The 27,872-nt window shown below is 38.3% G+C and overlaps 1 protein-coding gene across 2 annotated transcripts in view; it reads right to left on the bottom strand.

The window, feature by feature from the left end:
- STK32B (serine/threonine kinase 32B) overlaps window positions 1-27,872 on the bottom strand; it is a 141,802-nt gene that overhangs the window by 10,230 nt on the left and 103,700 nt on the right. For both annotated transcript variants that reach the window (XM_075150527.1, XM_075150526.1), the window contains 5 exons: window positions 21,519-21,622; window positions 16,791-16,907; window positions 15,539-15,664; window positions 12,396-12,527; window positions 11,551-11,615 (listed from right to left, as the gene is read on the bottom strand). In XM_075150527.1, coding sequence (XP_075006628.1) covers window positions 11,551-11,615; window positions 12,396-12,527; window positions 15,539-15,664; window positions 16,791-16,907; window positions 21,519-21,622 — 544 coding nt within the window. The remainder of the gene's footprint in view (window positions 1-11,550; window positions 11,616-12,395; window positions 12,528-15,538; window positions 15,665-16,790; window positions 16,908-21,518; window positions 21,623-27,872) is intronic.

Genomic DNA, 27,872 nt, shown 5'->3' on the forward strand with positions numbered 1-27,872 from the left:
CTCAGTCTGTCTTTGACCCCAGACACGTCCTCTTGGTACTGATTGCTTCGATAGAAAGAGTCATAATCTCAGGTCTGTTTTCCTAATACATTGTGACGTATGTGTTTTTATAGCTCAGTAGATTACCATGCAATCACTCAAATAACTCTCTTTTATCTCCATTTAAATTTAAACAACTGAGGCACAGACTAAAAGTTACGCTTTATTGCAGCTGAATTTGAAAAGTAAAATTTTGGATGAAGTATCCCCATGTAGCACAGATGTCTTCTTGTACCACTGACACTCATGACATTTACTCCCACCCTTTCCAAAAATCCTTGGGGAAATATGCTTACACCATGGGTAATTGATTCAGGTTGATAGTTCCTGCTGAGTAATTATGCTCAGTAAATGCCTGTGAATATAATTTTCTATCAACCAGCAATTTATAATCAAGCATAATGGGTTCAGGTGTACATATGATGCGAGTGACATGTGAAATACTAGTATGTGGAAGTCAAGTGACAAATTATACTGGATGCTGTAGCATGTTGACCCACAATGTCTTGAGATCTCAGGTTTACTCTGGGAATTGATAAAGCAAAATAAGAGCGAGGAGATGAAGTAAATAAATGAAAGCAGCAAACAATGTTGAATGCAGCCATTTTAGAAAATGAAACTAAAACAACTGATTAACACTAACATTAAAGCCATGTTCAGACTAGTAAAATAGATGTCTCTTAGAAGTGCGTTATTGTTTGTCCAAGACCATGTGCATCCTAAACAATACGTGCCTTGTTCAGCCACATTTTAAAATGTGAACTAGCTTTTCTAGTTTAGACACATCTGTAGATCCACATGTACAAGCAACATGAAAGCAGCTATGAAATTTCCCAGTAATATATTGGTTATTAGACTTCGTGGGACCACAGGAAGAAAATTTTTTTTCCAGTTAGCCAGAATCCAGTTTAAAAACTACAGGCACTTGCCCATGAATAGGGATATTTCTCAACAGTATGGGCCAGAACTCACTCTCAAGAAAGACACTCGTCTCCTAGCCTGTCTTTGGTGTGTATCCTGAAGGATGCAGGTTCACTCTTTTGTAAAGCTGTCAGCAGATAAATAGATCGCAGGAGTTGCTTTGACATGTTCTCTTCCCTTATTCTTCTGGTGAAAGTTTCAAGGTAGAGTGATCCTTTGGGTCACATCCAAATGAAATATGTGGGGACAATTCTTCGTCTGCATCTAGAGTTACATCTGCTTTACTGGAAACATATTCTCTGCCACTACCATCCCCACCGAGACCCTGGGCAGGAAGATTTTACAGAGTAACTGGAGTGAAGAGGCCTGTTAACAGACAGCAGATCACAGCAACAAGCATAATTTTGCTAACAGACTGACAATTTCAAGACAAATAATAATGTGATGCCTGTGAAATGCGTGCTGCCTTTGCAGTGATGTGATGCACATGTCTGCAGCTCTGTGGCAGTGAACTGGTACGCCAGACTGCCACAGCAAAGCAGGACAGCCAGCCAGCCATCACCGAAACGTGGCCATTCAATCCCATCTAATTTCTTCTCTTTCCTTTTCATGCCTGTCCCCTGGTGCTGAGAAGAGGATCCTGCACCAGAAGTGAATGAGGAAAATATTAGCTGTGATAACCTATTTGCGTAGCAGCACCAATTTCCTTCATGTGGCGTCTCTAATTGAAACTGCAGCTCCATGGGAGCCATACAGCCAATAATTTAAGAATTAAGGTACATGGAAAGCCAGTCTGGCTCTGCCTGATTATTGGGACCTGACAATAAACATTCTCAGACTGAAATAAGCATCTGGGAGGAGGCTGGTTCAGCCCCACCCTTCTCCTCGCAGCAACAGGCTTCCAGGAATCAGAGCCTGAGCGTTGCCAGGGAGCAACCGCAGCCTGCACTGACCCCTCTGCTGGCTCATCTCTCTCCATCTATTCCTCATGCAAGATTTCTCTGCCAAATTCCAAAACTTAGATTCACAAGAAGTCTAGTTAACCGTGCAGCTCTTTTGTTCCCTGAAGGATGGAACCCCCAAAGCAGACTTAGCTGGTATTTTGCTTGTGATCACACAGCGTAATTCGCAGCCTTTAGTTGATCATACAATGCATGGGGAAGGTGGGTGCCTAACACAGGGATCCATGGAAACCACTGTATTGACTATTGAGCCACCTAGGCCAGTCACTAAGGTGCATCCACAACAGGAGTATGTATTATGCCCCAGGTGGGACACAGGAAAATTATCTCCAGCTGGGTTTCACAACACTGAGGTCTTCCCTGGGGATGGGTGCCTGACGTCCCCTGAAACACAGCAAGGGACAATCTGAATCTTACCTAAATCTCTTACTGTCCTAAGTCTGCTTTACTTGCCCTATTTCTGAAAAGGAGCTATATATATATATATACTTGCAGGTATGCATACATATACACACATATATATGTACATTTTACTGTGCAACCCTTGTGCTATTATGAAGACTCTATATGAAGATGGACACTTTATAAGCAGTGAGAAAGCATAAAAGCACATACCCAGCTATTCCATCTAACACAGATCCCCACCTCTCATAGTGGTCCATTTCAGACACTAGTGGATACCGTCAAAGAACAAGCCAAATGGAGACAAATGTCTGCCTCTTCAAATATCCACCTCTCTTCTGACATTTCCAGACTTCCCAAACCAATGAGTGCACCGGGGGTCTCATGTCTGAAGGACCTTGATGGATCTTTCTCCATTAATTTCTCCAATCCTTTTCTGAATCTTTTTGTAAGTTTGGCATCCAGAACACCACTCGGCAACGTGCTGCATTACACAGAAAGGCATTGTTTGTTTTCTTTTAAACCTGCAACCCGATAACTTTGTGACCATGAGTTGCCAGAAAGAGTGAATAATCATTGCTTAGTCATCTTCTTAATAAGTTTCATAACATATTATTATTTAGCCTGTTTCTGTCTTTTCAGTTGCCTCTTCTCTGAGTTTAAACTAGTTCAAGCCTATGAAATCCTTCAATGTGAGCCATGCCACACCTCTGGTTAATCCTGTTTTTCATTTTTTGAAACCATTCCAAGTCCTATGTGTCTTTTTTGAGATAAGGAAGCAGAACTGTACACAGAATGGAAGATGCAGGTGTATATATATGAACATATATATGTATACACACCATGACATCCTGATGTTAATTTCTTTATCGCTTTCTTTGCAATTTTGAGCTTATTAACACCTTTTAGTTTTTAACACTTTTTAGTTGTCCACTCAGTGTTATGCTATCCACAGTCTTTTCAAAATCTCTTTCCTTCATAACTGAAGCTAATTTAGAATCCATTGTCCTAAAGGTAAAATTTAGATTATTTTCTTCCTATCGTATTTGCATTTACCAGTACTGAATTTCAGCTGCCATTTTTTATTACCCTGCAATGCAGAACCATGACTATCATTATCTACTGCAGCTCTTTGCAGTCAGATTTAGTTTTGACTACCCTGGTATCATAAGTGGACTTTGTCACCTCACCATTCGTCTCCCTTTCCAACTCATTTATGAGTATATTCAACAGTTACACAAAGTATCAGAATGACTGGCAATAATCATGTTATATCATTACTGGCTTGTTTCTGCATTGCTTCAGCAACCGGCCCCAAAATTCTTTCCTACAACAAGATGAAAAGTTCAGTCTTCATGAGTCATTCTTAATTTATGGACACTCCTAACAAGTGAGAATTTATGCTAGTTTAGAACATTAAGAGAGATTAAGAGAAATCATGAAGGTAATCCCCTATGGTCACTGAATATTCATGACTTATTATGCAGCCTTCATTTATCACAGATATGATTTTTCCCACATAACCTATTAAAAAAATAATTTTATATCGTGCTCAGAATCATACATTTTTGGTTCCTCTCCAAATTCTGAGATGCACAAATGAAGATGTATTTTTCTTTTCTCTGCCTATGAATTGACTTTTGATTAGTTTTGATAAGGTGTATTCGTGTTTAGCTTTCTGTATCTGCATCTGTTATCCTGATACTTCCAGGTCCTTCCAGGACCACATTTCAGCACAGAGAATGTTCTGATACATGCACCCACACACAAACTTTCATTCCTGAAGTTGGATGTTCATTTGGTGAAGTGTAGCCACTACAATGATACCATTACTTGCTTGGGAAAACTTTGGCCATTTTTCCTAGAAGGTTAGAAAATGAGGTTCCAGGTACTCATTAGCCACTTTTTTTTTCCTTCTGCATGAAACTGTGAAGGGAACACATTATTGAAACAATGGCTTTTGTATGACCACTCTTTTCTCCAAAAAAGTGACTTTGAAGGTATGCCTACAGAAAAATAGCCAGCTTGGACCAACTACGCTCAAATCTTGGGCATAGTGAGCAGCTTGGCTCACTAAGAAGAGAGTCACATTTGGACTGGTAATTCTAAGCCAGTAAGAATGAGCAGGGATCAAAGGCAGAAGTGAAAGGGCTTGTGTGACGAAGCAGCAGTTATTAGTGCCCCAAAACAAGCGAAGTTTAATCATGTTCAGAAAAGCATCTTTCTAATTAGGTGAGATTGCAGGAGCAATCTCTAAAAGCAGATACATCCATTACAAAAGGGACAAGAAAGAGATCAGTGAAGAGCAGTGTAACCACTTGAAATGCTCAGAAAGAGATGGATTTAAACTGAATTAAGGTCAGCAGAAGTGGCAAGAAAAGAAAAGTTGTGCTGTAGCCTCATGCAAAAAGCATTCAGATATTATGGGGATTATGATAATATAAATATCTCCAGAGACACTAAATGACATAAAATATCTATTAAGAAAAGTACATTCAATGAGGTATACTGCAAATCATTATGAATATTCAATTCCAATCAAACTGAAATCAAAGTGAGCACTCAGGGACTCTGGATTTGAATTTGAAAAGAGAAATGAAAGGAAAGAAAAGGAACTACAAAGAAAGAGATAATAAATTTGATCTTATAAAAAATGTTGAGAATATTAAGTAAGCTTTTCACCTATGATATGGACAAAATCAGACAACATGACTTTAAGCATCTTAATATGCGGAAAATATGCTCCCTCTAATTTTGCTGTTTATTCTGGGAAGAGAGAGCTGTCTGTTCACCTAGAGCTGTTCAGTACCTTTTAGGAGAGAATTAGGTATGGCCAAACAGTAGGAATTATAGTAGGAAAAGAGAGGGAAATGTGCAGCATCCACCTGACTGCTTCAATCTGTGGCGTAATTTTTTAGTGTGGTTGCATTGAACAAATACTGAGAAGAGAACTAAGGTGTACCAGTAGCTCAGGAAAGGGGCAAGCCTGTTCAGATCAGTGGGGACTAGACAGTTGACTATCATAGCAATGCTATTGCAGGACATTAGTATTAAGTAAAAAAACCTCCAACTTCAAGATCATTACTATGTTTTTTAAAGTTTCCACTAGAATTGTTAAAAATATGGATATTTTGTTTATCCCTCTACCTGATTTATTAAACTAGCTCTGCAGAATTCTAACCCATTTTCACATATGTTGTATATATGAAATACACATTCTGCTCAGGAAAATGTGGCTATATGATTTTACTTTCATTAGCAGGCTGATAATTTTGATGACAAGTTTGTGAAGCATCTAACTGAAGGATTATTCTGCCTGAGGAGCAGATATTTCCTGTGTTTTCTCCTCTGTTCTTTGTTTGCTCACCTCTTTAATCTTAAGGACATCTTTCAGGGAGAGGAGGAAGCTCAAGAACCATAAAGGGTGAGAAATGTGATTCCACTACAAGCAAATATTGAATCTTATTTCTTCATTTTTGGCTATTTCAGGTTTTGGACATTCATAAACAGATGTAGATGTACGTGAAGATTCGTTTAGTGATAACGGCACAAAATAGCAAAATAATCCATGCTCAGCTTTTTAATAAAGCTATGAACAAACAGTGTGGCTTTATCTGTACAATCTTTCTTTCCCCTGCAAAGAAATTGAAAATATAGCCTACAGCTTCTAAATAAGATCAACTTCTCGAAAAATTGCTGGCAAGCGTATAGGAATACACATTCAGATGCTGCAGAACATTTGGTGCTGCATTTCTAGATGTAATAAAGCATTTATCCATAGAAATAGATTTAAAACCAGAAAAAATTCATTTGCCAGCAAAAAGAGCCAAACAAGTCCCTGAAATCAACTTCAGATCATATTCTGCAACTAAGACCCACTGCATGGACCATTTTTAGATCACAGTTTGCTTAGATTACATGTTCAAAACTAAGTAAGAGATTTTACTGACACTCTTAAGAAGAATTGAAAACATTTCCTGCACCACATTCAAACTTGGATTATAAAAGACTTTTCCTATTTTATTTTACTTAGGATCAGGACAGTGTGTACCCCTCTCTTAATGGTACTGCAAGATAATGTCAATGTGGACAGATGACATACACCCGTGTCAAAAGACACACATGTATTTTAATTTGTAGCTCACATCCACTGAAATGTCAATGTAAATAAGAATAAAGCCTTCCATTTAGTGACACTTAAGCCACTTTGGTATCTGAAGCACTGGCAAAAATAAAATCAAGATAAAATTTACTTACAGTGTAAGGGATTTCATTCTGGATGCTTCATGTTTTCCTGCACAAATGAAGATGAAGGTATAAAGCTACCTCTTCATAACAGCTTAGCCATTTTACATGGAGTAGAAAGTATTTTCATCCCATGAGTGTTGCACATCCCTAAAGCTGCTCCTGGTCTGCTGTTCCATTATTTGGAGTTGTATATGAGTGTCCCAAGAGGAAATTATTTTGGGTGTGGAGGATGAACATGGCCCAAATTCAGCTTTCCTTTTATTAGAAGAAATGGTGTACTATAGGAACGACTGTTGACTTGGATCACAGAAAGACTTTGGAACATTCAGTGTCCATTTCACAGAGATGAAAGCAGTATTCCCTTCAGATTTCACAAATTTCCCAGACTGTTTTATAGGATTAACAGTAATGAGAACATACCTAGCTAAACTGAAGCACAGAACTACACTTGGACTTCTCTTCTATAACTGCCATTTTTAGTAAACAGGACAGTCTTTTGCATTAATACAAATCCTAGGAAAATAGGAAATGGTTTTGTTTCATCTTCTGCAAACTGCTTAGTTTGATAGAGTTGTTTTCTCGCTTTTTCTACAGAGAAACTGGGAATAGTTGGTCTTCCCTTCATTCTTCCTCATCTCCCCAGTGAATGCTGAATAACATCAACGGAAAATGCTATGTGATCAGGAGTGTGTAAGTAAAAATGTACAAATCTAACTTTTGTTTCCCACTGCTGATAATCAGTGACTACACATTTTTTTGTCCAGGAAGCCCTGTAAAGTTAAATCCAATATATAAAGCAAACAGCTAATATCACAGCTCCAAGTCCTGCTTTCCTAATTCCTATTTTAACAAAACACATTTGCTCTGTCATAGAATCATAGAGTCATTTAGGTTGGTAAAGACCTTTAATAGCACTGAGTTCAGCCGTTAACCTAACGCTGCCAAGTCCACCACTAAACCATGTCCCTAAGTGCCGCGTCTACACGTCTTTTAAATACCTCCAGGGATGGTGACTCCACCACTTCCCTGGGCAGCCTGTTCCAATGCTTGATAACCCTTTTGGTGAAGAAATTTTTCCTAATGTCCAATCTAAATCTCCCTTGGCACAACTTGAGGCCATTTCCTCTCATTCTATCACTTATTACTTGGGAGAAGAGACCAACCCCCACCTCGCTACAACCTCCTTTCAGGTAGTTGTAGACGTCTCCCCTCAGCCTCCTTTTCTCCAGACTAAACAGTCCCAGTTCCCTCAGCCGCTCTTCATAAGGCTTGTGCTCCAGGCCCTTCACCAGCTTCGTTGCTCTTCTTTGGACACGCTCCAGCACCTCCATGTCCTTCTTGTTGTGAGGGACCCAAAACTGAACACAGGATTCGAGATGTGGCCTCACCAGTACCGAGTATGGGGGGACAATCACTTCCCTACTCCTGCTGGCCACACTATTTCTGATTCAGGCCAGGATGCCATTGGCCTTCTTGGCCACCTGGGCACACTGCCGGCTCATGTTCAGCCGGCTGTCAGCCAGCACCCCCAGGTCCTTTTCCTCTGGGCAGCTTTCCAGCCACTCTTCCCCAAGCCTGTAGCGTTGCCTGGGGTTGTTGTGGCCGAAGTGCAGGACCCGGCACTTGCCCTTGTTGAACCTCATACAGTTGGCCTCAGACAATCGATCCAGCCTGTCCAGGTCCCTCTGCAGAGCCTTCCTACCCTCCAGCAGATCAACACTCCTGCCCAACTTGGTGTCGTCTGCATTCTGCAGTGTATGTTTGTGCTTTCTGACTGTATACAATATTCTATTTATTTTTAATTCTTCAAATCTTTCATCCTTTCCCGTAACTGTTCAAACCATAGATATCAGCTATATAGTGAAACTATGCTAACCAAATAAATTACATTCTAGGACAATGTAAGACTTACTGAGAAGGTATGTTGCCTGAATGCTGCTGGTAAAGCCATCTGGAAGAACATCAGCATTTTTAACTGAGCCTACTTGCTTGAAAGCTTGGCTTAACTAAAATGGACTCTGTCTTCCTCATGCATTCGTCTTGCTTAAAGCATTCCTATAAACAGCAGTTTCCAGTTACTTAACTGCAGAAAGCAATAGAAAAATGAAAATGTGCACATTCTGTCTTTGCTGGCATTAACTTACACTGTTAAGTTACTTCATTCAGTCTCTTGAATTATTTTTTAATTCTTTTCAGCCCAATAAGCCTTTTCTGTTTCCCCACCCCCGACCCTAACTGCAGTCTAAGAGTTTCTGACAGTCTCCCGAGCTTCTTGGAAAGAAAATAAATATGGCATATTTCAAGATTTGCAGTATCTGTTGCAGGATGAAAGACATATAGTGAAAAAGAGACACAGCCTGGAAGTGTCAGGAAGACATTCAATAAAAATAGATTCTGCTTTTCATAGCAGATATTTTACAAATATTGTATTGCAGGATGTTGTGGAACTGGGATGGTTAACATGGCATTCTAACTACACATTACTACGTGACTTTCTGTTGCTCAATTAGAAACATCTGTAATTTTTCCTAGAATCCTTTTAGTTTGGGGATGCTCATCTTTTCCCTTGAAAGATGGGCTAAATTTTTTGATTCACGCTTTCTTAGGATTTATGTAGTGTTCTGTGCCACTGAAGTAAACTGAACAGAAGACTTAAATCACAATAAAACGTAGCTGTTTGTAGTGGAATATAATGAATATCTAAGGAAGTATGCAGATATTTTCGAACAGCTAGACTACATAAGCAATTCTGCTCTATGTAGAATAACGTAGAGGAATATCAAAACATCTGGCTGTATTAATCCGAGACTGCTTTAAAGCCCTGCTTGGGATTGACACCTCACCCAATGATACGATCACATATTATTGGATATTGTGTTCGTAGGAACAGTTTATGTCTTCCAGCATCTGCAGCTGTTCCTAAGAACTTGATTGACCATGTGGCTTTGGAAATCCATGTAATTACAGCCTCAGCCTATACATACACTCTTGAGGGCATAGAAAGGTCTAAGGAAACCCACCATGAATTATTCCAGCATATACTGTGTAGCCTCTTCTCTCCGGTATGATGACATCTGTGTCTGTCATTGCATTTATTTTGTTCCCATTAACTTGAATTCACTTTGCACTTCAAAAATTTGACCTCTGCTTCCCCCCTTATTAACATTTTTGTCTTTGAAAAGTATTACAGAAGACTCTCCATGTCCTTCTTCAGCTCTAATACAATTTAAACAAGAAATGATTGTGATCTGGCTTAAGACAATGCAGGATCTGTTGCAAGTCTGTACTAAATATTTTTTTCTTTACCCTGTCAAAGCCGATCAAGCAATGACTGAAACACATGCTGTTCTGAATGAACATTCTGTTTTACTTGCACTCCATGTAAACTTCTCCTTCATCTCTCATCAGCCTCTCAGAGTCCTTTATAGCTTGTGTTGTTACTGTAGTTGTACAACATGAAAAAAATGAAAAAATCTTCCTATGCACTGCTAAAAAAATAGAGAATAACGTAATAAAATCATGTCAAAAGAAATTGTTCAATGCTACTGAACACACACAATGGGATTTTGCAAGTGTTTTAACAAAATCTGGTATTTTATTTTATCTTTCAAAAATTGCTGTATTTTGGGTTTCCTTGATATATGATTCGGGAGTAAGTGAGAGGGTCATATCTGGAAATGAACTAGTTGTATGAGCAACTTCTTGGAAATACATTAAATTGCTTTATCAATGTAACCTTTTCTAAGCTTCTTGTTACAATCTTAATCATTTTGATTTTTGTGGGTTAATAAAACTCCTACAAAGTTCAGGCATTCCCTAGTTCACTGATATCAGAACTGATTCAGAGAAGTCCACCAAGACCCTTCTGAAAATCTTTTATGAGCTGACTTGGGCTGGCTTTTCTTGTTTATGGCTCTTACATAAACATATGGCTCCCTTGTGCTAGAGGTCATGCAAAACAACATGAAGAATCTGTCGGACCTTCCTTTTCTTGGTAAGTCCTTGCTGTAGTTTCTGTGAGCAGCCAGTATTGGGCATAGACATGTCCCACAGATCGTAACAGGAAAATGGGGTTATCCGTGGCATAGTTTCCCTCATGACATCATATCAACTGTGCAAAGTTGACAATCCCTTTCCCAGTTTTAATTACAGAAGACAGTAATTACTTGAATTTAAGCATTGAGTAAGATATCCATAACTTTTTAATTAATTTCTAACATTTCACAACTCCATTATAAAGGCTTGCAGATATAATTAGGTCAAATAAAACCACTGAATATACTTGGATGAAATGGGATAATTTGACCAAAGACACAAACAACTCCCCTTTTATGAGCTATATCCATAATACAAATGGGTCCATAGTGGCTGCAACTCAAACACAGTAAACTACGTGAAATGCAGTGTATTAATTGGACCAGAAAGATTATTGACATGCTTAGGATTCAGACTTGTGTTTTTACAAATTCTGGCTGATGCTTAGACTATGAAGCACTTCCTTCCTGTATGATATAGTTTTAATATTTAGTTCTGTTGAAATAACTAATGTTGAAATTACTTGTTTTATGGTGGTGAAGTATGAATAGAGTTTCCAAGTCAGAACACTGCAGTTCATATCATTAAAATTTCATGAGTTATCACTTCCCTTGGTTTTGTTCAATTTGTGAAAAAGCAGCCACTTGTATTGTGTTCCCTTTGCTTAATTGCTAACAGTTTCTCTGGAGAGTTTTGGTGACATTTACCTTCTCTCTCTAACATACTTTCACACAAGCAGTTCTGCTTGCTTTCAGAGATGGGTAGAACTACAAAACCATCACACCAGAGACTGTAAGAGGAAGAAATCAATGGAAATCCAGCCTTTTAGTCCCTGCTGCTGTGATCATTAATCTCTTTTCCTTACACTGGGAGAAAAAAAAAAAATTGTTCTCAAATTAATTTCACTAGTGCATGCTAAACAGGCATTAAGAAATGCACTTACTTCTCTCTGTTGAATATGATGAATTCTTTCCTAACGGTTTCCAAGCACTGCTGCAGGTGTACGTTCTTTAAAAAACAGCATGAATAGGTTGATTAAAAAAGATGGAAAATCATAGACAAAAATCACAACAACAGAAACGATACTGAACAAAACAGCTTATGAATGAATACTATCAAAAGGCGTTTTGAAGACTTCAAAAGTGGGCTGTGATAACACAATCAATCCTTCTTTCTTTTGGAAGAAGTTCCCCGCAAAGAATTCCTGAGGATTTTTACATCTGATAGCTCTAAGAAGAATAGTTTGCATGAGCGTTCAAAATCATTAGGAGTAGCAACAGAATTTATAAAACCTCACTGAAATGAAAATTCAAGTCTGGAAAATAGTTATTTCTTAATCTTCTCAGAAGTTTAGACTGTTTATACAATGGGTCTTTCTACATGGGACACGTTAGTCAAGACTGCAAGAGACAGCTTTAAAACATTTATAAATAACAAGCTTTTCACTGCATACTTTTCATTTTTGGTACCAGTAGAGGATAAATACTCCTTATAACTATCTGTCCATGTGTGGGAAGCATATTTGCCAACTGGCAACACTTTTTCATACTTTAAATGAGCATCTGTGAGAATCTCAAAAATGATTACAACTTAAACATGCTGTTACTATTTGACTGAAATAAATGGTTGCTTTTCATCTTGCTTTGGAGATGGTTTATGCTATATGTGAAACGACAGACATAGAAGTCAAGTCTGTTTTCAGAGATGACAAAACTGAACTTAACTGATTTTGTCCATTAGAGGATGTAAATGAAACACCACTGACCGCATCCACAGTCCCCAGCTTACCAGTGGGCAGGTTTCCTTAGCTCCATCTTTGGATTTGTTTTTGGCAAGTCGCTTTTTCTTTTTATGGAGAGGCTTGGACTCTAAAATCATTTCTTCAAGTTCAAATGTAGGATCACAGTTCAGTCTTCCTTTCTGGTACAACAGGATTCAAAGTTACTCTTTGAAGCACCATTGTGTTTTTAAGTTTGTCTGGCAAGTGTTAATAGCATTAATAATGATCCAGCTTCCCAACCACATCTGTAAAATGAAAACTATCTTTTTAGGCCTAGAGTGATGCTTGAAGTTTAAATAAGGGAGTTAAGAAAAAAAACCATATTATAAAGCAATTATAAAAAGTTAGATCCTCTTCCTAGTTATATACAGATGTACTCCTAGAGTGACTACAATTATGTCACCCCAATAAGAGATTAATCTGGCCCAAGGTATTCATCAGAATATTGGTTGGTGCTGTAGAACTTAAATGGCAACTGTAATAGTGCAGGAGGGATGGAGAGTACCTCTAAGAACTTACTTGTTAAAATCTGATTTTCTGAAGAGTTACAGCTGGAGTCAGTTACTTAGCTCCTATCCATGATAACAAAGGAAGGAGCAGGCCTTTTTTGGTTAGCAGCATTTATATCAAATTATGGTTCTATTATGCTTTTTCTTACCCATTACTTACATTACTTAAACATTCTGGATTCTCCATTTTTATGTTGATTTGTGGTGCTTGAACCAAATCTTAATATTCTTTGTTGTATCAGGAAGTTCTTTTTTAAGCAGGACAATTGGAAACACCATTTCTATATGGCCATTTCCTTCCTTGATTCATTTCAGATTCTTCCTTAATTCTTTTCAGGTTCTTGATTCTTTCAGATGTCCTCAGCATAAAAGTTTACAGGAGCATAGTTATGCCTTCAGGTTTTTTTTTTTAATTCTATTCATTAGTGCAGTAAAACCATCTCATGGCAACATTTGGGATGAACTGTTCCTCTCCTGTTTAGGGATAAGAGCTAGGGTATGGCCAGAAAATCTATGGTTCAGCTGAACCCAATAAAATTTTAAAAAGTCACTGCTTGGCATTCTAATTACTGCATCAGTGTTTCACTACTGCTGAAATCAGAATAACATGAGTTCCTTTCTTCTACTCATTCTCTCAAAGCATTTTCAAAAAATTTGCAAACAATTTTAATTGTGTGGTGGAAGATTTTAAAAGCAGCTTGATTTCCTCTGGGATTTCTAGGAGTTTAATCACACCATTGTCACCATCAGGTGGAAGTACTAAGACAAATTATACATAAATGGCAGATATTATTTAGTAACCAAAGACACTAAGCAGTAAAATCATATCAGAAAACACTTGTGTAACTCATGGTGTCCTACAATGAAACATTTGATTTGGAGATCACGTCATCATTTTTATTCCTAGAAAAGCCTGTATACTCAAAGTATAATATTAAGATCTCTGATGCTTTTTCCTGCATATTATCCAGTCAGGTTTAGTAAAATTTATTTGTTTTTCATTAATGGAGGTTTATAGCTTATTTATATTTATTTATAAATAAATAATTCTTTACATTTGATCAATATCTGTTCCTTTTTTGAGCATGTACAGTTTTAAGATTTGTTTGACCACTTAAAAAATACATCACTTTAATTCTGAAGCTTTAAAAATGAAAGCAAATTACATTTAAATAATTTCTTGCTTCCTTTATCAAATATTTAACAATACAAAAAAAAACTACTAACAATTTGTGACTCTAAGCTGGATATAAAGAAACTAGCTAAACCATAAAGGCAATGTCCTCTCTCCATCAGCTTCTGCAGGGCTGGATCCTCTCCCCATCAGCTTAAGCAAGAACTCTAATGTGCCCCTGGATGAGGATAGGGTCTAGCCATTCCCCCTTCCTCATCCTTATTCACAGCTGCATAAAAAGATATAAACAATCCTTAGTATGCTACAAATGTATTGCTTGGAGAAGAATTATGATGCAATATGACTGAACATAGAATCATAAAATCATGGAATTATTTAGGTTGGAAAAGGCCTTTAAGATCATTGAGTCCAACCGTGAACCTAACACTGCCAAGTCCACAAAGTGGATAAGCAACAAAACGGAGAAGCATGTCAACACCACAGTTATTGCTTTTTATTCATGGCCCTCAAATCCATTTAACATACAAATGATCAAAATGGAAATATCCAGAAAATACCAGCAAAATAGAACCACAGTAAAAAAGAAACCACCAGCTTCCCTCACAGAATGTGAATGTTTTAGTGTCACAAAGGAAATAGGTCAGTCTTTTGAAACAGTATTTTTTAAGTGACAAAGGAACAGCACACTACGATGTTAAATAGTCTTGCAAGTGTTATTTAGATGCCTAACTTTCAGAGCAGCAACGGTCGTCTCGGTATTCTTTGGCTCAGAGTTAACTCTGACAATCATTTGCTCTAACAGCTTGTGCTGGTTTTGGCTGGGATAGAGTTAATTTTCTTCATAGTAGCTAGTATGGGGCTACGGTTTGGATTTGTGCTGGAAACAGCACAGGGGTGTTTTCGTTACTGCTGAGCAGCGCTTACACAGAGTCAAGGCCTTTTCTGCTTCTCACCCCACCCCACCAGCGAGCAGGCTGGGGGTGCAGGAGCAGTTGGGAGGGGACACAGCTGGGACAGCTGACCCCAACTGACCAAAGGGATATTCCTTATGGAATATCATATGACGTCATGCTCAGCACCTAAAGCTGGGGGAAGAAGAAGGAAGGGGGGATGTTGGGAGTGATGGCATTTGTCTTCCCAAGTAACCGTTACGCGTGATGGAGCCCTGCTTTCCTGGAGATGGCTGGGGATGGAGGGAGTGAGCAGCTGTGTGGTGCTTAGTTGCTGGCTGGGGTTAAACCACAATACAGCTGAAATACAAAGTCTGGAAAATGTTTTTTATTTGAAAGGGAACAAAAAGTGAACCTAGGTTAATTAGTTGTGATCTAATGAAATGGGCCAAATTTTCCCTTAGCTGTGTCTGAGTAAATGAAAGCAGAATCCAAAGTAAAGCTTCTGTGAGAAGTAAATCACTGAAGAGTAATAAATGCAAGCATAAACAAATAAAACAGCAGTGATAATTAAAGTTGGAATTTGCAAACACGGTTCACCTGGAATATCGACTTACATTAGGAACAAAGCCTGGGGTCACAGTTTTCTCTAGAACAGCATCCCAGTTGACATCGGCTAGGTATGGAGAGCTTTGGATGTCTGCAAGGCTTGAAAGACGGCACTCTGGGTCCTTAGCGAGGAGCTGTGATCAAGCACAAGGCGTTTTCTAAGGAACCGGATGCCATATAAAAGACTAAACATATCACACATAACCTGTATGATACACAATTTAGAGTGAGAAAATGGCTAGGCAATCCTCTAACAACTCCTAGAAGGCCCAATCTAAAAAAAGAAAAGTAATAACTCATAGGAAATTAATATAACTTAATTGCCACCAGATGGCTGTTGCAGGCATGAAGTATATAAATGTATTAGTAACCAAAGTCTGTTTACAAATACACAAGAGTCCGAGAGACATGAAACATCACAGTTCAATGCTACCCAACAATTTGTATGTCGTCTTTAATTTATTGGAAGATATAGTTACACTGAGCATCCTGACAGCAATTAAAATTAACCACCTCATTGCTCCATCTATCAAAAATAGATTGCTCATTGCTGCAAAGGAAATTGATCTTCTGTTGCTCTAGTCACACATTCACAAACATTTCCTGCTCAAATATCAGTATTGATGATCTGAAATACCTAAAAGAGACAGATGATCCCTGCAGCATGGCCAGAAAATTAAACCAAACGAAAAACTGGATTTTAGGAAGAAAGCAATTTCCAAGGTCGTGATGCACTCAGAAAGAACCCCAGCTTGTAGCTTAGTGACATTTACAGCAAAGTGGCTCGACTTTTGTTGTTGCAACTATAGCAACATGGGACAGGGAGAGACACAGCCCTTTTCACTTTTAAGCTCCCTGGCTGGAAACTGTGGCAGAAATTCAGAGGGCAGGGTGGTCCTTCCTTCCCTTTCCCACAGGCACAACTAGGGCTGGAGAGAATGAGGCCAGGGCACAGAGTGGGAATGACTGATCCCCAAAGTTTTGCTATCATTAGTGAATTAGTTTTAAAATAAACAAAAAACTTAGACTTCTATTTATTTGAGGCCATTAAATGCCTGAGTCTAAGCCTAAGAATAATCCATCTTCTCAAGAGAGAATACTGCATCACTAACATTCAGAAAAGTCTAGGAATAAGCACTGCTTTCTTATCCTTGAAATTTTGACTACCTAACATGTGTGCTTGCCTGATGCCTCTGCATTGTTGGAGGGGCTTCTGAAAGAGAAGAGAAGAGAGGACAGAAGGTGTTTGTGCTTTCTTACCTTTTTCAGCAGTGCTATCATGCCCTTGCACCATGCAGATGAGTAGTGAACTCTTTCTATCTTGAACATGTTGAGTATCTCATCAATGGGGGTGGCTGAATGAATTTCATAGGGCCTCTGGGATAAAGTTAAATCAATATCAAGTCAGCAAGAATGGGTAAAAGAGTGCAGATAATTCTTGTTTTCCTATTTTCCAAAACATCTTATAACAATTTTGAGGCTAATCCTTCTTTGCCTGTATGCTTTTCTTTAGTCGTAATGAATGTAATTACTCATAGATGCACTTCCTCTGCAAATTTTTCTTTCATGAAAAGAAGTATCAGTTCAAATGAGCCAGCTGAATAATTCTGTTCCTGAGGCATTCTATGCGAAATGTGGATTATTTACAATTTTTTTACTTATCGTACTAGAATGTACTTGTGATCTAAACTGACAAAATGGAAACGTGGTGGCTGAAAGGAGCTTTGTCATCCCGATTTTAGTGAGTAGTAGATAGACAAATTACAAAATGCTTACAAAAATCTGTGTAAGAACCACAGTAAAAAAGTAGACACCAAATCCCAATCCTTCTCCTTTGCTCTTCTTGAAGTCTAAAATTAACTCATTACATGGACCTATGGATTATATGAACCTGCTGTCTTGTGTTTGCAGTGCCTAAATTTTTCTATAGGTGAAGAGAAGCTCCAGGCTTCACAGTGCTTTGTTCATGAAGATTGCTGTGATTTATCTTTTATTAAATATAGCATTTGGAAATGAAAGTACTACATATAAATTTATATTCTTATTAATTATTGTGTATATATTTTTTAAAGACTTGTATTTGTGAAGCAAGTTGTTAGAATGATACTCTATGTTGATGTATTTTTTTTAACAACGATAGAGTGTGGATTGTTTGTGAATTAAGTTGTACCAGCAGGTGGCAAATATGTGATATGTGATATGAGATCTGCAGCCAAATGACATCATAGCAGCAATGTGCAAATTGATGCATCATAATTCATTCACAACATAGAGTTACCTTCTAATCCAATATCCTCAACAGCAAAGAGCAGACACTCATTACATTCACTAAGAACTGAATGATCCCTTGACTTTTGCTAGTGTGGACTGGTACAAGATTATAATTTAAGAATATTTCTAGGTGTAAATTACCTAATCTGATGGTGAATTAGAGCCACTCTTCATAAAGGCCCAGAAAATATTCTTATTTTGAGAAGATTCATGCACATGTTTAACTGTGTACATGTGTATGAAACCAAGTCAATTCCAAGGCCATTGGGATGTTCTAAAAATAAATCCAAGGATTGCTTAAATCTTTTTGCTTTGATTCACATTCAGTTAGTCTGTTGTCATTTAGCTATATCATGTCCATATGAATTCAACAGGACCTAAATGCATGCTCTGAATACATAACTTTCTTGAATCAGGTTCAAAACTGTCATTTGAAATAGTCCGTCATATGCTTTTCCCTACCTGTGGTAATGCTGCTATAAAACAGCTATTAAAAATGAAAGATTAACATTCTGTCTGTTGTTAAGAAGTAGCCTACTGCTGATTTAGACTTGATATAACGACGTGATCAATATGATCACTGAGCCAGAATTTACACCAATTATTGGAAATGGTGACTTAGCTCTAAAAATAGCAATTTTAAGGAATAATGGATCTTTGAAAGAAGTAAAAAGTGTGAATAAAAATAAGAAAGCTTTTCTGTTAAGGATGTTTCTGCACATGCCTTTTTCCTCACTGGAAAAATCCTTAAAAAACTTACCTTATTTTAAAGTTCATTAGCATTCTGCAGTCTTATTTTATTTTTTGAGATTTGCACAGATACTGTTCTTAGTTAATTTGAACTATAAATACTCAAAGAAATGGCCATTATAAGCTTGGTCTTCCGAGATCCTTCACGCCTATACCTCCCATGTTTTTCAGCTATTCAATCCACCTGAGGGTCAGATCCCTTCTGTTTTATTTTTTGAAAAAGGAAAAAAAATCTGTTTTGCTTGTTTTTGTGATGTTTTACCAAAATTCGTTGCAAACCCTTCACATCACACTGAAAGTCAAAGTCCGAGAATCCCACCTACTACCTCTTTCCTTCACCTTGTCTCTGTTGAGGGCATGGTATATACAGTTATTATAATATTTTAGCAGCTGTCTATAGCTTAGGAACAGACTGACATGTGTCGTGGTTTGCATCATGCAGTTTAATTTCATGGACTTGGGGAAAAGATCAACGTGTGGTGCAAAGCTTTATAAATTTACTTTTTTGGTTGTTAGGTCTTTTATCAACAACTGGCTAAGGAGTGAAATGTGCCTGCAACATATTAAGAAATGCTAACGTACTGTGGATAATCAAAAAATGGTCCAGACAGCTCTGTGCCAGATGCAACCTACTCCTGTACCTACAACCCTGTTTCCAGCAATGCGTTGTCTTGGCCACCTGGCAGTAGAGAAAAAGGCATGAGAATGGCTGCAATGCCTGAAGCACCCTGAGCCTCCTCTGAGACTCTTCCATCTCATAACAGTAGAGGCAAATAAAAAAAAAAAGTTCAGCTCAATGAAAAGGAACTCATTTTTACTTAACTCCTCTTGAATTCAGGCAGGCAGCATCATAAGCCATGCACAGCTCAGAGGTGGAAAATGATTGAAATTTCTAATGCTCCTCATTTCTAATGCTCATTCCTTCCCTGCCTCCTGCCTTCCCCATGCAGTAGCGTGCACAGTGCTCTGACTGCAGAAAGTCATATCTCTGGGTGGCTCTGCCCAGTGCAACACCCTCCTCTTTCCCCAGGACTGCCGTGGCAGGAGCAGGTGGGCTGCACCAAGAGCCCACTCATCTGCTCTGTGGCCGTGGGGCTCTCTTCTCGCCACCGAACAAAGTGCTGTGGGAGCGCGGAGGAGGAGGGGGCTGCCTGCCTGCAGGTTTAGCTTGCAGCCTTGTAGGCGCAAGCTGCTGCTTTGCAGCCATCTGCACGGGGCTGCTGCAGCAGATGGAGCTTTGGAGCTCACGGTTGTTGCAGACAGCAATGTGCCTCGGGTTAAGCACATTTCCTCAACATGCCACTACTTCTCTTGTCATCACTCCTGTCAGTTTAGGCCTTGTCTAGACTAGAAAAATTTAGAAATACAATTCCGGAAAAAATACACCCTTTCCTAGTCCACACAAAGGTGTGGCTTGCTCAGTGGGCAAGAGCAGCTCCTCAGGAGAAAATAAGCAGCTGGCTTGGTTGACTGGAGCACGGACAGATGGCAATGTTTTTATTTTAAACAAATTTTGATACAATCTCAGTTTTGCTTTGTCTGTAGACAGAAGTCAGATAGACTTATTCAGAGAAGACTGTACGGCTCTTGACAAATGGGTACCATTCTATATAATTTTTCATTTATTAAAGTGACTAGGTATCTTCTGTGATTTGTCTTGGGAGTTCAGTGATTCCTTACACAATCATTCATGTGCTGCTTTCTTGGAGACACTCATTGGTAGAAGGGTTGATATAAAAACAGCAGGATGTCCTTTTAATTTATTATATGTGCAGCCAGTACTACTGTCTGTGACTAGGGTTGAGAATGTATTATGCTTATCACTGCCAGACCTTAAAATTTTCCATCTTGGGAAGAATATCAGCTTAAACACTTAGCAATTTTTGAGAATGATGGCAGAGAAAAATTGCAAAAACTTTTTTTTCCCCCTAAAAACGTTTTTAATACTCCTGTGCTTTGTGAGCAGGGCTGAGATTTGGCACAGAAGAGATCTTTGTATCAGGAGCATGACTTTTTCCATTTCTATGGAAATACAAAATAGTTTGGCCAAGTTTTAGGCCTTTGAAAAATGTAGCTTCTGGATTGAAGTAACGATGTGCAGACACTCTGAAATGTAGTTTTCCATCTAAAAATGGGAATAATAATTGTTCTTTATTTCTAGTTTCCTTTGTCTGTCATCCTACATGGAACTGTGAGATCTTTATGGGATGGATTGTTTCACATTACAAAGTGCCTAGCAGGACAGGGTAGCAGGACTGTGTTAGTGTCATATGATAACAAATACTTCTTCCTTAAAAACAGCATACTGCAATGCAATAAAATCCTCTTTCCAAAATAGGAATTAAAAATTAAAAAACCCAGCTACTTTAGCTACATCATTATCCTGAAATAGTATCTAAATTACTTTTTTCCGTAGGGAATAGTAAATACTTAAGCAACCAACTTTGAACCAAAATGGAAAAGATTTTTCCATTATCTTCTGTGATATTTGACCAGGCTCAGGAAGATTTTTCATTAAGCTTATTCACATAATTGATTAGATAAGTAACAAGTGCACTGGCAGATAAGCATTTTCTGTAGCTGGGCCAAACATCTTAGGATATTACATTAGCTCTTTTAAGGTATTAGCCAAGAGAATCAAAGATATAATAAAGCCTGAAGTAACTCAACTCTTATTTGGAAGAAAATATCATTGCTTCCAATTCAGCATTGTTGAGAAGTCATTAAAACATTAGGCTTTTCCTTAGCGCACACCGAAACTCTATGTCCATTTTAGGCAAACCTCCATAACGTCATTGAGAGTAGGGTGAAACTTTCCCAACTAGAAAGGACTCAGGACAGCATTCCTGACCTGAATGCAGCCTCATCCACTCAAATTTTATCATGAAGGGTGCACTCAGGGGCACCGCAAACTTTGGGACTTCTGTCAGTCAATGTGTTAAATAAAACAAAACCCATCATTCTTACCCAACCCCTCAGTAATTCATATGCTGTAATTCCTAGCGACCACCAGTCTACAGGGTATGAGTATCCTGGACCTCCATCCATAAAGGCCTGGAACACTTCTGGAGCTAAAACAATAAATCAAATCAAACAAAAAGCGTTATATTAAGGTTAGAGTGTGGATCATTAATGTTGGTATTTGAAAAATGAATAAGGATCCAATTAACTGGAATTCAATACATTCATAAACGCAGCACTTTCAGGGTGCAGTTTCAGTGCCTTGGTTTGCTGGCAAAAGTGACCTTCACTGGTCAGGGTTTTTCAAAACCCAATAATTTTATATATTAATTCCTAACCTGGTCCATTTAAGTTTTATGTTATGTGAATAAAAATAAGTAATAGGAGGGGAATTCCTGAACTGAGGTGTGACTTGGAATATTTAACGTAAGGCAAACATTTTATGGGACAAATATGCAAGCGAGGTGATTCTTTGTGATTAATGGAGGTGTTGAACACGGTAAATCTCATCCTTATTCTACATTTGGATAGAATTAATCAGATGGGTTTTAAAGGTATTTACCATAGGAAAGTGGTAATTAAATACAAATCCTGACACTGATTGTATGCTGCGACAAACTCTGTCATGACTGGAAATAAATACATTGTCAAAGTAATGAATTCCATAAAAACAACTTTCCTGGGGGAAAAAAAATTGATCTTTTCAAAACAAGGATCCAGTTGGCTAATTTCAGCAAGAAAGACATACTAAATAATGCCACTGTAGTTTCTTCAGAAAACCATATATAAATAAGAAAGGATATTAAATGAAATGAAAAGTCAGTCGTGCTTTTCTAATTATTTCACAGCAGAATCTCAGTACACTTTGTGAAAACAACACTTTCCCTGGGGATTTTCTAAACAACACTGTCACCAACCGTAACATCATGCTAGATTGCAATTACCATGTGAGCCTCTTCTGGCCACGATACCGAGTCTAATGTACCACATTACCACCTGATTACCATCGCATCACTTTCTAATGGACATACTGCAAAACTGGTCACACTTACTTCTGACTGGCAGTTTGGGATTTGACTATGTATGGCATTTAAAGAAGCACCTTTAATTAAAGGAAAGGCATTCCTTCCAGAGGAGTTTTTGCAGTTCTTGCATCGTTATGGATGGCAGCCTAACAATTTACAACTCCAGTCTTGAAGAGCCAAACCTAATAGAGGATTTTGGCATCCATGAATTAGATGCGGCAAAACCCTAATCTGTAGAATAAAAAGCGATGAATGAATGAAAGCGATCCTGTACTCTCTGCCCAGCAGGACGGTCTCTAAATAGGTTTGGTAGGAGAACTGCAGGCACCTAAATAAACATTTTTGACAGAATACGTGTGTTTGGAGAATAGCTGACCAGTGGATCTCTGACATAGGTAAGCTTGTGCTGTGATCCAGTACATGAATCCAGGCATGAATCAACAATGCCATAAAAGTCATCACGCTGAGTTAGCTCTGTCTCACCTCCAGGTAACACAGCTTCACTTGGCATGCTATATCTTCAGATGTACTTCAGATCTTGTTTGCATGCTGCAGGGGATCTGTGTAGGCACAATTTACATGTGTGCGGTCTATCACATAGATAGATGCTAAGAGGGTAGGCAGGATGTTTTATGTTACTTTAGTGGATCGATGCACCTAAATTGCACATCAGGCACCAAAGTCATATTTTGAATATCAGCATAGGCACCTTGTAGTGAAGGTTTGCTTTATTTAGCCACATTTGTTATGGTTAGATGATGTATATAATATCTCATAACAGAAAATAGCCTTTGTGGGCTTTTTTACTGAGCTATGTAGGTATAATATTAGTTTCACTCTTTCTTTTATAACTTTAACATTGTAATGATTTGATGGATCACTATCTGATTTCTGTGAGGTAGAGATGAAAGTACTGTATTGAAGTAACCTACAACATTCCCAGAATGATGCAGCTGTTTTGCTAATTCAGTGACTGAGTTATCCACTTCCATTTTATTTACTTGTTCTAAAAGCTTCAAGGTCAACTCATCCCACATTAAGCAGATTAGCAGAAATCTTTTGCCCACTGGCCCTGGTGTTTTGAAGCTCTGTTTCCTCCCCTTAAGCTGATGACGGCATCCTTAGATCAGAAAATGGGCAGTTAGGCTCCTGATTTTTAAGGCAGATGATAGCCCCTTTTCCCCTGCTTTCGCAGTATTATTTGCATTCAGTCAGCTTCAGTTGTAAGCACCCACTTCGCAAGATGACGCGGGACCGACAGAAGGTGCAATATGATTTAGAGTATCCTGTGTACAGGTTTATTCTCAGGGTGACATCTCAACCCTGCTGAAGACAAAAGATCTTTCCCCAATTTAGCAAGGCTGTTAAATACCAATCTCACACTAAGATTGTGATTAATGTGTCTAAAAGCCTTTTTGAGCTGAGACATTCGGTCCAAACGAAGGCCTCCAGCATGTAGGGCAGACTTTTGGAGTTTGCCTGCTCATTCAGAAACATAGTGTGATTTTACAGAAAGAGAGCAGATCCTCCAAGTGATGGGATTAGCCAAGCTCTGAAGAACTAGAACTGTGAAATACAGAAGATAACATAAGGTTTTCTGTAAGAAATAACTACATCAGGAGAACCAACTGTGTTCCAGTGCAAACTGGCTAAGATAAAACAAATAAAAAATTTGAAAGGAAAGTTAATATTCTACATTGATTTTCTTTAGGATTGTTATTGAAATAGATTATCTGTAATCTTTTAAAATTTGAATTTGATCTGAGGCTCAGCTTGGACAGCCATCCTGCAGCCTGCTGTGGGTAGGTTCTTCCAAAGAATGATAAGATTTGAGCTTGCCAGGTTGCAGCAAGGGCAACAGCTCTTCTGTGTGCACCCTTGCTGCACACATCCTCTCTTATCATAACAGATTTAGGATGAGAAGAGTACTTACATCTTTTACCCCCATGCATCTACCTAAATGCAAGGATTCTACCTGCAAAAGTTCATTCATGTGAACAAAAGTGAAAGAATGCATGTAAGAGCGAGAGTTTCAGATCTTTTTCCTCAAACAATTTCTACTGAACAAAGGCTTTTCAGAAAAATATGTGGATTTAATACTGGGTCTGATCCTACAGATTCTTTTGGCTGAGGGCTATAGTTACTATCACATACAGTCAGAGTGAAGGCAGCAGAAGTTTGCAAGGTGGAAGCACAGCTTTTAAATAGTGAAGCTAAATCAAGTAATAGCAAGTCTGGCAGCACCAAGAGTGAACTGAGAGACAAGTGAAGAAGTGGTGCAATTGGTAGATCTTGCAGGTCTTCACAGCTCCCCATGAACAAACTTCTTTGATGTAATGGAGAACTACTTTACTAGAGCTGCCCAAAAGTGCGCCTTCAAGCCCAGTAACCTGGTCCAGCCTCACTGCTCATCCTGCTTTGAGCAGGAGGTTGGACTAGAGACTCTTCAGGCCCCTGCCAACGTGAATCATCCTATGATCTTGTGATGTTAATGAAGCTCTAGCAACCACCTTCTCACAGCCCATCTGAGCGGGGTGATGAAGGGGTCTAAGGCCAGAAGTCTCAATGGGACCTTTACAGCCTCTTCCTCTTGGCAGTCATCACGAATGCATGGGCTCTTCACCCTCACTCAGACACTTGGAAAACCTGTCACCCAAAGTACTGGGGACTTTTCAAAGTCTGGATCTCAGAAGCAATGCAGTCTTTTGATCTGGGAGATTACTCTTCATGTGTGGCAGAAGTCTGATCCACCACCATTCACACAAGGCTTTGATAACTACGAAGACAGAGCATTTTAAAATCACTGCCATTCTGAGCTGAGGTATCTGTGCTAATTTTAACAGGACAAGCAGTAAAATCAGGAATGTTTCTGCATCTTGTATGAAAATGAGTAAATGCATATATTTAACTTCAGCAACTCGCCAAGCTAAAAATCCTCTGATTGTTTTTTCTTATATTATGTTTCTATATTTTTTCTTAATAATATACTTTCATGCTTTCACTGTTTATCTGCTTTGCTTTCTTGAAAAATGACATAAAACAAATCCACCTTTGCACTGCATTAAGTGGGCTTCAGTGCATTCCTTGGCTGTCTTTAATACATATTTCCAGTTTTTTTTTTCCAAATAATAAATTAAATAAGTCCTCTTCAGAGCTCTGTCTTTTGATGCTTTTGCACTGTATCTTTCTAGTAATACCATATCACTGTAGACTGTCTCTGCACCAAGAAGAAGATTCCAAGGAAGTAAATAAATGGTTATCTTGCTTTAAAATGAAATCATACTGGAGAATGGCTAATAAAAAATTGAACATGAAAGCAAACCTAGTGGGTCTGCATCCACCTCAGAAGCAGTGGCTTCCTGGGATATCCATACTCTGTTCTATGGGTTTAACCATACTCCAAATAATTTTGTGAAATGGAGAGTAATTTCTGACAAATCAATTCATACATACAACTACCCACTACAATTGTCACAGAAGTCAGACGATCTACATTGTAAATGATGTAGAGGATGTATCTCGTATGGTATGGATATTTCCCTAAAGACCTGTAAAAAAAAGAAGTACAAAACTGAAATTTTACTTAACTGGTTGGTAATTCTGTACCCTATTTGTGGAAGATGATCAGTATCTAACAATATGATTCATGAGTTTGAAATAAAAGAAGATATCAATGTAAGTGCAAACAATACTGAACCCAATTTTCACTATTTGTTCCTACTGTAAAAGAGCTTTTTGTACATAGGATAAAATACTTTTAAGTGGGGTTTCTGAAAATCTGCCTAGTATTCATAGGTATCACTTAACTCCATAGTTAAACTATAAGTGCTCCAGGTCTCTGAAATTCAGGCCATTTTAATTTGGTGCCCAATGGTGAGTTCGAAAAGGCTGTCCATGACAAAATAGTCAATTTGAGGTCTATCACTTGGAATGGTTGGCACAAAGAATAGCTGTTATTATTTTTGATGGAGCATACTGGTTTAATCATAAAGATGTTTCATCAGACTAAATCATAAAATGAAGAGCTTGGAGTGGCTCTGATACGAATCCTAAATAGCACAATGTGGCATTTCTTTTCTGATGAACTGATTTAAGTTTCACTTCCCTAGCAAGAAGCTAATCAAAAAGTGCCTGGTGTACTTGCCTACCACCACCTGGGAGACTGCCAAGTGTTGATTAAGCAGCTTACAGAGCTATTACTTACTTTGAAGCATTGCTGACTTCCATAGGCTGCTTTGAAACTTTGCAAAATTGGTGAGAGGGAAAGTGCAGTGACATGAACGCATTAGACCCTTCTCCAAGTGGCCTAACAAATCAGGATATTTAAGTAATAACTTGCAAGTGAGCCTTGCAAGATCGATTAGCTGCAAGGAGCAGATTGTCCATGCATAGCTAAATGTTGCCGATGAGAGCTGGTCATTAATTCCTACAAAATGCCCTGTGCCAGTGTTATTAATATGACAAACTGAAAATAAAATAAAAAATAAAGCCATAGTGGTTTGGCCTCAATTTTTTTGAATGATCAAGTTTAGATGGGCACGTCCAAAACATTTCTCAAGAATGAAAACCCTGACATTAGTCATCCACTTGGCTAACTAGAGCTCTCTAGTCTATTTGCATCTCAGCAGAGACCCTACAAGTCCGTAAGGGGAATCAGAAGTTTGTGGTGTATGGCAGGGGTTGCAAAGCAACACACTCTGCCAGTCGTGTAGCAAAACACACTTCTGTGGCACAGATTTGTCACAGTAATGCCTGAGATTTTATAGATAAGAAAATAGATTCCAGTGTCATTAACTGAAGTTCAGCATGATACCAGGCTGCCAGGTATCATTCTCCTTCCTCATATTAGTCCCTGGTCTTGCAAAAAAAAAAAAAAAAAAGAATTTTCATATATATATATACACACATATATACAATGCTCGTAGTATAAACAATATTTTGATTGACTAGCACTGGATAAGCTGTTAAAAGCTTAGACCTGTCCAAATTGTAAATGTGTGAATGACTTGATGTATATAACACAATCATAGTTTCACCTTGCTGAATCAGGCTTAATGGATGACAGATTGAGCTAAATGAAAAATGCATTTGATTTTTAAAATAATATTGCAAGAACCTTGGACTGAGATGCTTCAGTGAAATATTAACTGCTTTCCCAGCATTGTGATGAGAAAATATTAATTTTCACTTTTCTTTGAAAAGTAAATTCAGAGGTCAGTAATTCTTCTAGGTCATGGTTTAAATAGAAAACAGAAATCAAACTACAGTGATGACAAGTGATCTTCTATTTAGAGGAGAAGCTGTTTTAAGAACAAAATGAAAGAAAGCAACTTCC

This window comes from Calonectris borealis, chromosome 4 (genome assembly GCF_964195595.1).
Source record: "Calonectris borealis chromosome 4, bCalBor7.hap1.2, whole genome shotgun sequence".
Taxonomy (NCBI): domain Eukaryota; kingdom Metazoa; phylum Chordata; class Aves; order Procellariiformes; family Procellariidae; genus Calonectris; species Calonectris borealis.